The following is a 14,261-nucleotide window of genomic DNA, read 5'->3' as shown; positions in this document are numbered from 1 at the left end:
AGAAAAAGATGAGAAAAACTGTAATGTATAAGCACCCAACAGGGAAATCTCCAGGAAGAGACGTTATTCCTGTGGAAGTTTGGAGGTAAGAAAGTGGAAAAGATTTGAAAGGTTTTGTTCAACTGTATTTAAAAGGCATGGGGGAAGTACCAGCATCTTGGAAGAAAGCTGTGGTGGCTGTATTACCCAAAAAGGGTCTAAGACCCTTCAGACCGATTCATATGGACCCATTTCAGTTTTAAATCATGATTATGCTTATGTCTATATAATAACTAATAGAATGGCAAAGGTCTTTCCAAAACTGATAGATATGGTTCAGTGTTGTTTTGTGAAGGGAGGCAAACAGTTTATGTTAATAGGACAGTAATGAACCAAAGAGAATCAGAATGTAAGAAAATGCTACAATTCTTGGTGAGTCTTGATGCAGAGGAATCATTCAGTAGAGTCCACTGAAATTTTATGAGTAGAGCAAGGGTAGCTTGTGCATTCCTTGATAGAGTAATATGGTTAATATGGAGTTTTTATGAAGGTTTAGAGGCAAGAATTAAGGTGAAAGGGTATCTCTGTTAGAAGCTGTGCTTGAACATGTGAACCAGACAGGGGTGTAGTCTTTCCCCTTTGTTTGTTTTATGTTTATAGTCACGGACAAAGAAAATAAGTCACTTGCAAATCAAGGATATAATGGTATGGTGACTAAGAAAAATTTTATTTTATTTTCATATTTTATTTTGTAATTGATAAATCCAGTAATACAGATAAAAGCTATAGCAGTAAAATGTGTACCCACACACAAATTGGTTTAATAATATCCTTATATATTCGGTTATGGATTATTTAGATGTATGGATTAAAAAGAATTCTGTTATGGCAGCTAAGTTTATATGGGAAGAGACTAAAGAACATTTAATGTAACTTTGGAAGCTTTTGATTATGGACGTAGATAAGATGCAACCAGTAAAATGTTTTTTTGTCCATTTAGTTTTATATACAGGTCAAGCAAATTTTCATCTACCAGAGAAGTTGTGGGAGGTGATAGAGTTGAAGAGGGTATGAAATAAGACAGACCAGTTAAGCAGAAGCCACAAGGAAGAAGATGTGGTATGAGTGGCAGGGAAGAAGATTTTTTTTTCATACTAAGGTGGGAACTTTTAAATGGGATAGAGCATATTATGATATGTATATAACAACCTGAGACATCAGTTTCACACATTTTTGCCTGTTTGGCAGCCTGCCTTTAGCTGCAGTATTGCCCACTCATCTCCCCCAGTGAGTGCTGTTGCCATGACCAAAAAAACGTCAGTTGGAGTCAATAGCTGATCAGTTCTTATTTGTCTGGCTACTCCAGCACCTGAGCTGCTGACCAAACTTAGGTCATCAAGGTTGCAGTTAGAGCTTCAGCCTCAGCTGGCTTACCAGTTTTCACTCATACTGACCTATAGAGACAGAAGTTATAACTTTGCAAAATCAACACTGATTTGAGGTATGGGACTGATTGTAGCTGTGTTGTGTCTGTCTTTTGTGAGAATTTTTTTTTGTCAAGATATACCATCCTTGAGAGGTTTTGCCCTCCTGAATTACAACTTTGTCACAACTGAAAGTTGATTTAAAGAGCATCTCTTTCACTAGAACTTTTACTGTAGTGATTATTTTTGAAATGTCTAGGGGCCAAGCACATGCATTGTGTGCATACTCGTCTGTCAGTCCATTTAGTCTTACTCATGTATGTGTGTATTTATTTTAATTTAATTCTATTTATTTTGAGCAGCTAAGTTGACTGGACCACACATTTAGACAGGACTGGTTCTGTCTCGTAAATTACCACACAATCTTCCTTTTTTGCCTTCTTTTAATTTATCACTGTATTTTTAAGGGTGAATATCTGCACAGAAATTATTTCTTGACCGTTTTATTTTTCCATGTTTTCTGGCGTGACCTACTTATAGTAACAACAAAGACATCATGGAAAAATAAAACGGTCAAGAAATAATTTCTGTGCAGATATTCACCCTTAAAAATACAGTGATAAAAAAGACATAATGGAAAAATAAAACGGTCAAGAAATAATTTCTGTGCAGATATTCACCCTTAAAAATACAGTGATAAATTAAAAGAAGGCAAAAAAGGAAGATTGTGTGGTAATTTACGAGACAGAATCAGTCCTGTCTAAATAATGCAGTATCACATGCTATAGTATTCTTCTGTCAGAGAGACGTTTTGTTATAGAAAGTCCTTTCATTGTTCTGTTTTTTTGTAAAAATGTATATATCGTATGTCATACTAAATAATTTTGTTTTGTTGCTACCTGACAATAACAATTAATCACAAAGTTATTACCCATTGAAGAGAAATGCCTCAAAAAGTGACAAATTAATTTTAACTTTAGAAACAACACACACACAAAAACATACAGTACTTAATTTCTTAACTTGGTAGTATGTTTTATTTCACCAAGGTATGTGAATGTTTACCTTTTTAAATGAAAATTCACAGTCATACAAGTCATGCTGATGCAATTTTGTTTTACAAAGATAAATATTTTTATATGTTTCAAAAGATGTTGCATACAGTTTGAGCAAACCAGATGATAAGCAGTGAAAGGTGAGTACAGTGCTGGTGTTTTAAACAGAGAACATTTGAAAAAACAATGACAGGTATATGAGTTTTGTGACAGGCTAACTTAGGCTGATGAGTGTTCCAAATCATTCTGCCACAAAAGATGATGTTGGTAACTTCCTCTGTTAATCTGTATTGTTTTTGATATGTCTAAATAATTCAAAGCTGCCTCTCCCTTTCATGTCCAAATCTGCCTTTGCTTTGGGTAAAGAAAAGAGTCTTCATTAAATGTGGCAACTGGTTCCATAAGATTGATGCCAACCTTTTAAAAATTCACACAGGCTTGGAATAAGCAGTAGAAAATGTAGATTTAAATTAACAGGGAAAAGCTGACCCCATCAAAGAAAATGAATCTAGCTGGCAAACATCAGTTTATAATAAACCTTGGCCTGTCAGAATATGGTTTCTTCACAGCACTGTCACCATAGGATTAGCTGGTGACTGCACTAATGAAATAGCACTGCAAAGACAGAATTTCTCTCCGGAGGTGGAATTTCTTTTCTGGCATTGATTGAGAAGAACTTGCTTACAGACAGGGCTGATGACAGAATCTTTTCTGATAACAAGTTTCTTTGTTTAATGTACAGAAAACTACTCAATGCACTCGTATATTAAGAGCTAAACAACCTCTTGCTCTTTTCGTCAGTATAGTAGTGACATAGGAGAAAAGTGTTATTTGAGAAGGTTTCATAGGTTTGGAAAAATGGTATTTTGATGCATTGCACAGAAGCTTGGCAAAACAAAGGCCTGGCACTTTGAAATGCTGACGTTTGTCATGTCAAACAGGAAAAGATATAGAGCTTCAAGAGAACACTAATTTTAATTAATTTTGCTTTCTTCAAGCAGCAGTTGAGTTACATGAAGTCTATACGTTTGTTACTTTGTTTTTCTGTCCTTCGTTGTGTATGGTTTTAGTTCTTTCTTGTAACTGAAGAACTTTATAAATGAAGTCTTTGATATCTGTTTACTATGTATGTTAAAAGACTGAAGTATCATTTGCAACATGAAAGGTCTGTCTTTTAATAATCTTGCTTCTATTGAGACTAAATAGCAGGTATTACTTCTGTATTTTCAGAAAGGAGCAAGTTAAGAAATTTGCACCGAACATTTAGAAGCGTGTAATTTACAAATCAGTTTACCTTTTGCCATTTATAGTTGCAAGTAGCAGGAGTGATTGCAAAGAGTTGTTTTTACTGCTCTGTCCATCCAAGCATGCATTTGTCAGTATATCGTGTTGAACATGAGTGCCATGAATAACTTTTTAGATGTCTTAATTATGGAATATTCCATATAACTTATGCTGCAATATTATGTCCAGCATATTTATTTTTGTTTCCTTCTACAGACATGTGTCCTTTACACTTCCTGCCAGTTTCCGAAGCAAAAGCCATACCACACGACCAGACCTTGAGCACCAAAATTCAAACTTTTATGCTATATCAGGTAAGTATGGATAGGGAATTATTTTTCTCTCTCCCATCCAGTGTGTGCTTTTTGTTTTCAGGTTTGAAGAAAAACTCAGAAATGTTATTCCTTGTGAAGTAACTGTATCCAATGAATTTGACTGATCCATGGGATTTCTTTAAGCTTTCATTATTGATATTTTTATATTATACAGAAGCGAAGCAATCTGCGTTGAAAAATTCATGTCACTGCTTATTTTACTACATCAATTATATCCTTTTACTATTTGGACCATGGCATTTATTTATTTTGTTTTTATCGGGTATGGCTGACTGGGGTTTAGTCAAAAAAAAATGTCAGCAGAGGTCCAGGAAGTAAAGCTCTAACATATTACAGAGATTTTTAATCAGACATTCAGTAATGTACATGAACTGACATTAGTTAATTATTATTAGAATTTAATATTGGCCTGATAAGATGTATTTATGATAGGTCATTATTTTAAGAAGCAGTATAACCCACATTTTCTGTTTACCCAAAGGCAACTTGTGTTCAGTTTAATGTAAGCAGTTTTAAAACCTGTACAAAAAAAGTGTTAGGCTTTTAGACTTTTCTGTTAAAGGTACAGTGCCTTCTGTTTTTAATCAGAAATGCTTGCATCATTAGCCACTGTGCAGTTTACATGGCAAAAGTCTTAAGTAGCGTGCTGGAAAGGAGAAGTTGCAGGCACGCTGCAGAATCTCAGTCTGCACTGGAAGCACTTGCAGCTTTGGTGGCTAAACTGCCATTACTTGTGAAGCTTCAGTCCCAACCCATGGAGTCATGGGACTGGACAGGTTTAGCACCGTGTTGGTATTAGCAGCCCTCAGTTCTAATCACATTAACAAAGTCTGTCATTATATAAGGCATTGTGTGCTAAGAAATGTAGAGTGACCTTGAAGATGCTGTGGCAATTTATTTATAGTAAATGAAACAGATTATTTACTGATTTGAAATCTTTCTCTGAATATAATGGCAATAATTATAAATGTAAGCTGCCTATTGTGCATTTAGCAAAGGCGTCTTCCAGTGGTAAGATTATAATGCCTTTGTTTTGTATAATTCTTACAGCCATTGTTTTGTAGGTACACAAACACTGCTGGAATGAACTGAAAAGACGGAGCTAGGTATAAAAGGACAAGAACTTTTTTAAGTTATTTATTTATTGTTTAATAAAAGTTCTGGTCCTTTTACTCAGTTCATCTTTTCCATTTTGTTTTAATAGTTTTTACTGTTCAAATGAACTGAGTTTTTTTTTTCATGAGTTGCTTGAAAACCCTCAGAAGAGATGCCAGTTGAGAAGTAATTTTAGTCAGAAAAAGTATTTAGACTGAATGCCATTTCTTCTTAAGTATATTCCTATTACGCTGGTACACAGATGAACAGGATTAAAGTTGTATTTTCTTCAGAGGGGATCCAGAGTTACTTAAGCATATAGTCCCACTTTAAGTTTACATTAATACACTTTGTAACTTAGTGCCATAATGTATTTTCCACTCTGTATGCCTAATTATGTGGGTCATTTCTTAGTAAAAATCTTTGTAAACTTTATAAGGATCCACCCACATAATTCTGCTGAATCTCTTGCTTATGTCACTTGAGGGCTTGTGTTGGGTGCGGCCATATATTTAAATGAGTGTGCTTTGCATATGGTGTGGCCATTCATGTCTGTGGATGCACCAGCATGTAACCCTCCATTGACATCACTGAGGGAGAAGTTCAGTGACTTTTATGGTGACATGATGGAGGAAAAATTTAAAAGTTGACAAATTTATTTTATTTTAAGGATTGTGCCTTAGAACAGGCAAGAAATTGCAATAGCAAGAAAGGGCAATACAACACTGGAGGCATCGCATGCTGTGGTGTATTAGGTAGTGTATGACTGTGACTGTACATGTTGAGTCAAAATAAGTAAGAAATGCAAGTGACAATGGCTAGCATAGTCTTAGAGATGGATTAAAAGTGTAAAAATGCAAAGAAAAGAAATGACGCTACCAATTCCAAGATTTCAGCCTTTTGATACAAACTTAACAGTCCCTATCCAAGTCTTCATTTGTCTACCCGGGCATTTCAGTTTAGAAACGGTGTCACAGAACTTAATATTACAGAACTACTTTTAGTCTGTCTCTGTATCACAAAGCTTGTGACATGGTACCTGAGATATACACATGCTTAACATGGTCAGAAACAGAAAATATTTACACAGCAGTAGAAGAAAACTTAACAAGGCATTTCCAGCCACAAAAATAATACCGTGTGAAATTTTGTGTAGAAAGCCTGCATAAGAGCCAGATGAATATTTAAATAGTTACAACCCAAGACTCGCTTCTTTGGCAAGGTTGTGATGCTGATTCATAACATTTAAAATGCATATTATTCAAATCTATGGTTTAGTACATTTGAGATGAAAAGCACTCACTGGCTTACTCAAATAGCACATTTAAAAAATGTTGTATTTAAAAATTTCAGAGCAAGCAAAGCCATTAGTTGATTGAGTTAGACATGCGTCAGTGTACAAAGAACAGCAACAAAAGCAAAAACAGTGAAAGATATGACCTGGATTCTGTACTCCAGAAGTCAGACTGCAGTTGTGTAGAAAAATAGGGTGGTAAGTGCCTACATAGTAGTAGATAACCTGCAAAGGTAGAATGTCATGAACTGCAAAAAATAAAATAAATAAATGATGCAGAAATGTGTGTGTGTGTGAGAATAGCAAAACATAGCAGTCGCTGTCAAAACATGGATTAGACTGGAAAAATACTGAAATAGATATATTCAAAATAAAAAGATTATTGATAGCAGAGGAGTCCGATCAAACAGTGAAAGTGAAAACTCTGAAGTGTGTAGTACAAATATGTGCATTCTAATGTAAATAAGAATAAACAAGAAACAGAATACCAGATCAGGAACATATAAACATACTTGTAAGTTAGGTGGAAGCATAATCTACTTGATGACTGTGTAATTGACTACTGAATGAGTAGTTACAACAACTTGTTGATTATTAGTCCTCAGTGAAAAAAGAAACAAAAAATGTAAAGGGTATTTCTGCAGGGGAGCAACCCATTCTGACCTCTCACTTGTTGGAGATACATCCCCTCCCGCTTTAACAGTTGATGCTACAAGATCATTCAACCTTAGTTATTTTCTTAGACATACTTCATAGATCTATGAGCTACCCGTGGAGCAGAGTTCTTCAAAATGGGAGTCGACTGGTTACAACTGAAGAAAAAGTAGTTGGCAAGTTAATGGTGGGCCTAGATTAGATGTGTTATTTGGTATAGTGGATGAAAGAGGCTGTAATCACTTAAAGAAAAAACTTAAGATTATTACTTGTGGCAGTACTGTATGTTTGTAATTGTATAGAATCACTGGGGTGCCTTCGTTGAAGGTTGGGCGTCGGGCTGGCACCTCAGCACCATAAAAATCGACTGCCAATCATTAGCGGACCGGAGTTCCGCTGTGGCAACCCCTAACCGGGAAAAGACTTAAGAAAAACAACAACTGTTAGTAATGGGGTACTATTACCATAAAGATGTCACCACAAATAAAAAATATTGCTTGGATAAATATGTATAGCCTGTAAAACAGAGTTTTTTTATCTGCTCAGCTGTCCAGAAGCAGAAGCATTAGGCCTTATTCAAATCCTAAACATTGAGAGAGAGCTCTGTAAAGTAAAACTAAACAGTGTGCTTGCAAAATTAACTTGCTAAAAGGAACAGGCAAAATAAATGACTACTAGGTAACTGGGCTTATTTATGACTGTGTCTGCAGTAGCTTATCCTCACATGAGAGTTCATCATCTAAGGAAAAAATGTGATAGAACCTAAAAGTGATGGAAAAAAAGTGGTCATAACTGAAAAATGTGACGGGACCAGTTCCATGAATTTCCCCAGCTGTGATGCCATCTAAATGAAAACAACCGATTCAATCCATATGTAGGCCTGAGTCAGGCTAACAAAGCAGTTTGAAAAGAGAGGTGTATAGCACCCACAAGAGCTGATGTCCTAGTACAACTGAATGAAGCAGTGGTAGCTACTAAGTTAATTTTAAAGTCACGGTATCAACTTGAATTGCACCCTAAGAGCAAAAGTGTCATGACATTTTCTACATGTGTAGGTGTTTACACAAGGCTTACATTTGCAGTAATGCAGCAACCAGAGTATTTTGAAATGTATTATAGCAGGTACTACAAGGGATTCTTAAGAAAAATAAAATAAGCTGTGATAATGACTTAATTTATGGGAGGGTAAGGAAAGATATAAGACCAACCTAAGAAGAGAATTTGGTGGACTGCTACACAGTGGATTGACTTTAAACAAGTCAAAAATGTGAAACTTGATAGTCCTGCCATACAGTTCTTTTGTTTCATGCTTTAAATTAAATGTTGCTATCTTGTCATCCCATTAAAGGGAAAGCTTTAAAAGATAGTACCTCCAAGTAACATACAGGAAGGCAGAAGCTTACTGGGGTTGTCAGACTACAGTTTATTCTGTTAACAGCTTTAACAGACTAAAAGCTCTGCTGAGAAAGTTACTTTGAAGAGATTGTCTTTATCTGGACCCACAAGACTCTGATTTTTTTTTTTGAGGTGCATAAAGGACAGTTTATGCACAGAAAACACAATAACTTAGTTTAACTGTGTGTGTGTGTGTGTGTGTGTGTGTGTGTGTGTGTGTGTGTGTGTGTGTGTGTGTGTGTGTGTGTATGTATGTGTCTGAGAGATAGCCCTCGAAGTTGATGCTAGGTCATTTGAGCCGGGTGCAGTATTGAGTCATACATTAAAGATGAAACAAAATCTTACCTTATGCAACCAGATTACTTAAGAAACAGAGAAATCATATTCAAAAAATGTGAGAAATTAATACTGGTAGTAGTATGCTTATGTAAACATTTCTACATCTCCTTTGAAAATGTATTCACCTTAACAAACAGTAGATCAGTGGAGACTGTTTTCAGTAGCACTGTCTAAATCATCAAAATGGAAGGATGGCCATTGAAAGTAGTACTGCACCATGTCACAGCCAAATCATCTATCCCAGAGAACTACCACATTGAGTACACTCCTAAGAGTGGACCCAGTTTTTTGGGATTTGGGAACTTTTGTGGACAGTCACCTAACTTTTGATCAACATATATCCATTGTAAGAAAGTCCTTTGATATTTCACAGCTTAGAAACAAAGAGATTGTTTCTAGATCTAGGGACGTCATTGTCCCCTTTGCTCTGCCCTCATTAGGTCAGTCATTGAATACAATGCCCCCTTTGGCATGTATTTGTTTAGACACATGCAACAACTGGAACTCCTACTGTCTGGTGTACAAGGCATCCTCCAACCCAGTACTAATGGATTTAGTGCACATCAGTAAGTGACATGGTTTCAGAAGTACTCAGTCTAGGGATATAAGCCTCTTCTGCAACATCAACAAAACAGTTTGGAGAAATAAGTATATTTTACTGAGGATACAGCTGATCTGGAACAGACTCCCTGTCCACATAAAACAAAGTTCATCCATGTTCATGTTCAAGTACAGCTTGGATCTGTGGGTGAGAAACAGAAAATTTACCCCAGGACTGCCCTTGATAGCTAGAGGCAGCTCCGAAATGCTTTATTCCATGCATGTGTCCCCTCAAATTATGTGTGGTGTGATCCCATTTTTTCTTAGAGGTAATATACAGTTATCAGCCATAGGCATGGTAAGGCCTGTCTCTAACCAAATGGTGCTAGTTAATTCAAACTCAAAAAGGGAAAATGGCTAGGCTTAAAATGGCCATCAAGGGCAGATAGCCTAGTACTAAACTAGGAACCTATGAACATAACAAAGGAAATGACACCATTGCAGATGATCTGTGTAGGCATTCATCTCAAAGTATAGAAAATGGGAAACATAGGGGTTGAGTCTATGACAGTGAAGTATGAATTTCACAGGGCACAGACATTGACACAGGTAGAGGAAGAAACTGTAAAAGGGTTCCTTTTTGCTTTAGGAAGGTGAAGCAGTTTTGTGTGATTAATACCTGGCAAAGTAGCAATAAGATTGATCCAGATGCTCTAAGTTTAATAGATATAAAAATGCTGCAAGCATGACATTGTTATTGCAGCATCAGGAAAATATATTTTTAAAGGTACAAGGCTGATTATCTCTACTTGTTTGTGCAAGAGAATCACCTGAGGTAATGCAAGATGCCAGTCTGGGTCTTGTAGAAACTAAAATGCTTATAGAAGAGAAGATGTGATTTTTCTAATGTAAACAAAGTGGAAGATATCCCAAACTACTGTTTAGTGTACTAAGCTAACACTGTATGTGACATTTGTTTTACTGTTTTCTTATTTCTTAACTGGGTACTTGAAGTATTACAAGAACCCTTTTCAGTTACAGTTCAGGCCAGAGGCAAACATTCCACAAAAAGTACAGTAAAAGGAGTAATTGAATACAATAATGAAAACTGTTAGAAGAAACAGAAGCCATATGCTTTGTAAGACTGATATTTAGACACTGCTATAAACAGTGAAGCAGGGTAGTCAGTGGTATTGGTACATTTCTGTTAGGAAAGGTAAACTTGTACAGCACACTTTGAAAATATAGAAATGGGAAGAGTGAGAGAGAGGAAGAGGAGCATAGGGAATAGGCAGAGCGGGAAATTATGATGCTAAGGAAAAATAACTTTATGTGAATGTAGCCAGGTTTGTTCGAAGGGAGTACCTAAGGATCTGCATCACAGAGATTACTTGCCTCCTGTATTTCAAGAACATTTTTTGAGCATCTGTTCTGTGTAAAAGGACCAGTTGTCAGTGTACAGTGTAGTTTTAAGAATTGCAAAGCTAGTTGGTAGATTATTGTGAAGAAAGTACTGAACATTGAATGGAAACTTGAGAAATACCAGATTGATATGCTGCAGTGAGTGAACTGGAACTAGTTTTCCCAAAGCACACTGAAATAGATCTGTCTGTGAGCTAGATTTTAAACCAGTTTGTGTTCGGATGTAGTGTGAGAATATGATAGCCAACCAAATCTATTGCTCATTTCAAGGTCAACAAGTGTGGGAGCATTGTAATGGCCTTTTGTTAGTGGATTAACTCGACCACTCTGAAATCTGAACCATTTGGACAGGTACTATTATTTTGAAGTGCTGTCTACAAGCGATGGAAGTAAGCTGATCTGGATATCAGTGTAAGATTTAACAGGGTTTGTACCTTTCTAGAAATTATTTCTTATCTTAGTAAGGGCTTAAAATTACATAGTCGTTCTTTATCTACAAGCATCAAATAATAGCTCTGCATTGCCATACAGGTTGTTGCTGTTAACTGATTAGTACACCCCCCTCCCCCGATTAAAAAGGAATGTTTGTTGTTAAAGGCATAAGACAAGTCGTGAAGCATCTCTGAACATAAACAGTACTTCACTGCCATAAAGGTCTGATTGGAGAGATGATGAAATCAGCAAGAAAAGAAAAGTAGTACTGCTGGAACTGGTCATCCTCAAGTCTTGGTGAGCACCTTCACGTGGTGGACCCTCTTTTTTCACAAAATCAAACCAAGAGGACACTGATAAATAGACTGTATCCTATATAGCATATATTAAGGGGAGAAACAGGCTAAAAAATAAGAGAGCTGGGTGCTCAAGTCCTAGGAGTAAAAAGTGCCTAATCCTGCCATGCACACTGGTGCCAGGACTGGAAAGAGTGGCAGTGTAGATTCCTCAAGACATGGAAACATTCCTACAGTGGGGCAAGACCAGGCTCAGGGGGAGGCTGGCCTTCCTACTGTAGAAGGAGGTAGTAGTACGCAAAAATCACAAAAACTGAAAGGCCAAAAAAGAGCCATAAAAATGATAGAATATTGATGATTGGGAGGAAATTATGTATTGTTACTGTTATGCAAGAAGCCCAGAATTTCCAGGTAAAACACATTCAAAATGAGATGAAATAAAAAATCTTGCTCAACAGAAACACCCAAAAGCTTCAAATGCAAATTTGCTTTTGTTACTACAGTAGATTAATGAAAAACATTACATAGACGGACATGTTTGGGCCACCTGGAAAAAAAAGAAGTGATTGAGGAATAGTGAAAATGTAAAGAACAAAACCCAGAGCTTTTTGAAAGGTATAACAAAGAAGTATGAATACAGGAAAGAAAAAGACCTCTAATTTGGTGCAATATTTATACAAAGGAGAAAGTCAGACTGATCAATAAAAAAAAGTAGCCCCAAATATATTTTAAGAGAAATATAGGCAAAGGCATCCAGATATGGAAAATTTCACAACAGAAAAAAAAATAAAACCACAAAGGGGAAGCATAGAACAGAAGATTAGAAAGGTAAAAGTTAAACAAATAGAAACTGAAGTTATGGAATACCTCCAAAGTGAAGGATTTAGTGTCAAAAGCTTAACACACAGTATGTCACAGCATGATGAAACAGTAAGTCTCCAAATTAAGGAGAAACAGATGGAGTAGGAGACATCTGAAATAAGAAATACAGACATGGGAAAGAAAAAGAGATTTGATATGGGACAATATTTATGCAAACTAGAAAGCCAAACTAATTAATATAAAAAGCAGCGCCAAAGATATTTGAAGAGAAATACAGACAAATGTACCTGAATTTGGAAGATTTCACTATACAAAAAATAAGAAAACAATGGGGGAAAGAAGAGGAGGATTAGTAATGGAGAAGTTAAGGAAACAGAAACCGAAGTAATGAATTACCTGTAAAGTGAAGGATTTAGTGTAGAAAATCCATCTTGGGTAAAGTCACAGCTTGATGAAACATTGAGTCCCGATATTAAGGAGAAAGAGGTGAAACGAGAGGCATCTGATCACTTGCCACATGAAGATTCTCTGGAACCTTCTGTCGGAAACCAATACAAAAGCTCAGTTGGAGCTGCACAGCAAGGGAAGGAGGAGGAAACAGTGGCAATTCTGATGTAGGCAATGTTGTGGAGCGATGTACCAATAGGTTCCCATATGAAGGAACACTGGATTATGCAGGATGCAGCTCAAGAGGATATGTCACAGAAAGACATTCTGGAACTTTCTGTAGAATGCTTGCTAAGTATGTACCTTCAGTTTAGAAGAAAATGATCTAAGGGAAGAGTTGCTTGATTTAATAGAGATGGATAGACATATTAAGATCGATGAAAGAAATAGATTACAGAAAGTAAATATGACCCAAAATGTCAGAAGTCTGATAAAACAGATGAACAACAGTAATCATTGATGTGATATAACAGAAGTAAATGGGGAATATTAATGCACAGCTAAATGAGTAATAGATAGTGTTGCCGCAAAAATACAGAGCAGTAAGGAAAAGGAAAGGAAGAAATAAAATGCCATCGTGGAAGCATCATATAGAGGAAACTGTAAAGCAATTAAGACAGGAATTGTCACTGTTAGAAGAGTACTTAGAAATGTAGATGTGATAAAAGCAATGCACAATTTCAGAACAAACCAGGATGTAACGTACACTATCGCAAATAAAGTGAAGATATCAGCATAGGCAGGAAAGTTTAGAAGGTATGCAGATAAATATAAAGGAAAAGTTCAAAACAATTCATTGATGACTCCCTTCCCCCAAAAAAGTAGAACTGGGAACCAAAGCAAAAGGAATAGAAACAACACCAGAAAAAGAAGAAATGGACACATTTTAGAGAAATTTATGAAGGCCCTGTGGAACATAACAAAGATGCTGAATTGACAGAAAAATTAAAAGATACAGTAAGGAGTTGAAATGTACAGGATATGAAATGGGACGAAGTAATGGCCAGAGAAATTGAAACAAAATTAAGAAAACTCCTATCTGGGAAACCCCAGGCCCAGATGCATTGGCTAGCTTCTGGCTAAAAGTATTAACATATTTACGCAAAGATTTAGCCCAGAGTAATAACTACTTATATGCGCATCTCAAACAGACGCCAACCTGAGTAACAGGAAAAATGGTACTCCTCCTCAAGAGTGAACCTGAAATCCATCCTAAAATCTGTAGACAAATAACTTGCCATCTGACAATTTACAAACTACATACTGGAACCAATGCAGACATAGGTTATAGTCATTTAGAAGAAAACTCAATCATGGCAATAGAATAAAAGGGTAACAGAAGAAAGTCAAATGGAAGAAAGGATGGTTGCTAAAGCCATAGTGAAAAATTGTAAAAAGGGGAAGAATTTAACTATAGTATGGTTAGACTGCAAAAAAGCATTTGACAG

General features: G+C 36.2%; 1 protein-coding gene across 4 annotated transcripts in view; it reads left to right on the top strand.

Annotated features, from left to right (window-relative positions):
• MVB12B (multivesicular body subunit 12B) overlaps positions 1-14,261 on the top strand; it is a 1,443,639-nt gene that overhangs the window by 827,893 nt on the left and 601,485 nt on the right. For all 4 annotated transcript variants that reach the window (XM_044058226.1, XM_044058224.1, XM_044058227.1 and 1 more), the window contains one exon: positions 3,959-4,056. In XM_044058226.1, coding sequence (XP_043914161.1) covers positions 3,959-4,056 — 98 coding nt within the window. The remainder of the gene's footprint in view (positions 1-3,958; positions 4,057-14,261) is intronic.

The sequence above is a fragment of the Protopterus annectens genome, chromosome 16.part0 (genome assembly GCF_019279795.1).
Source record: "Protopterus annectens isolate FY-2018-M chromosome 16.part0, PAN1.0, whole genome shotgun sequence".
Lineage (NCBI taxonomy): Eukaryota > Metazoa > Chordata > Ceratodontiformes > Protopteridae > Protopterus > Protopterus annectens.
The sequence above is the reverse complement of the archived record's forward strand: the minus strand, read 5'-3'. Positions and strand labels throughout refer to the sequence as shown.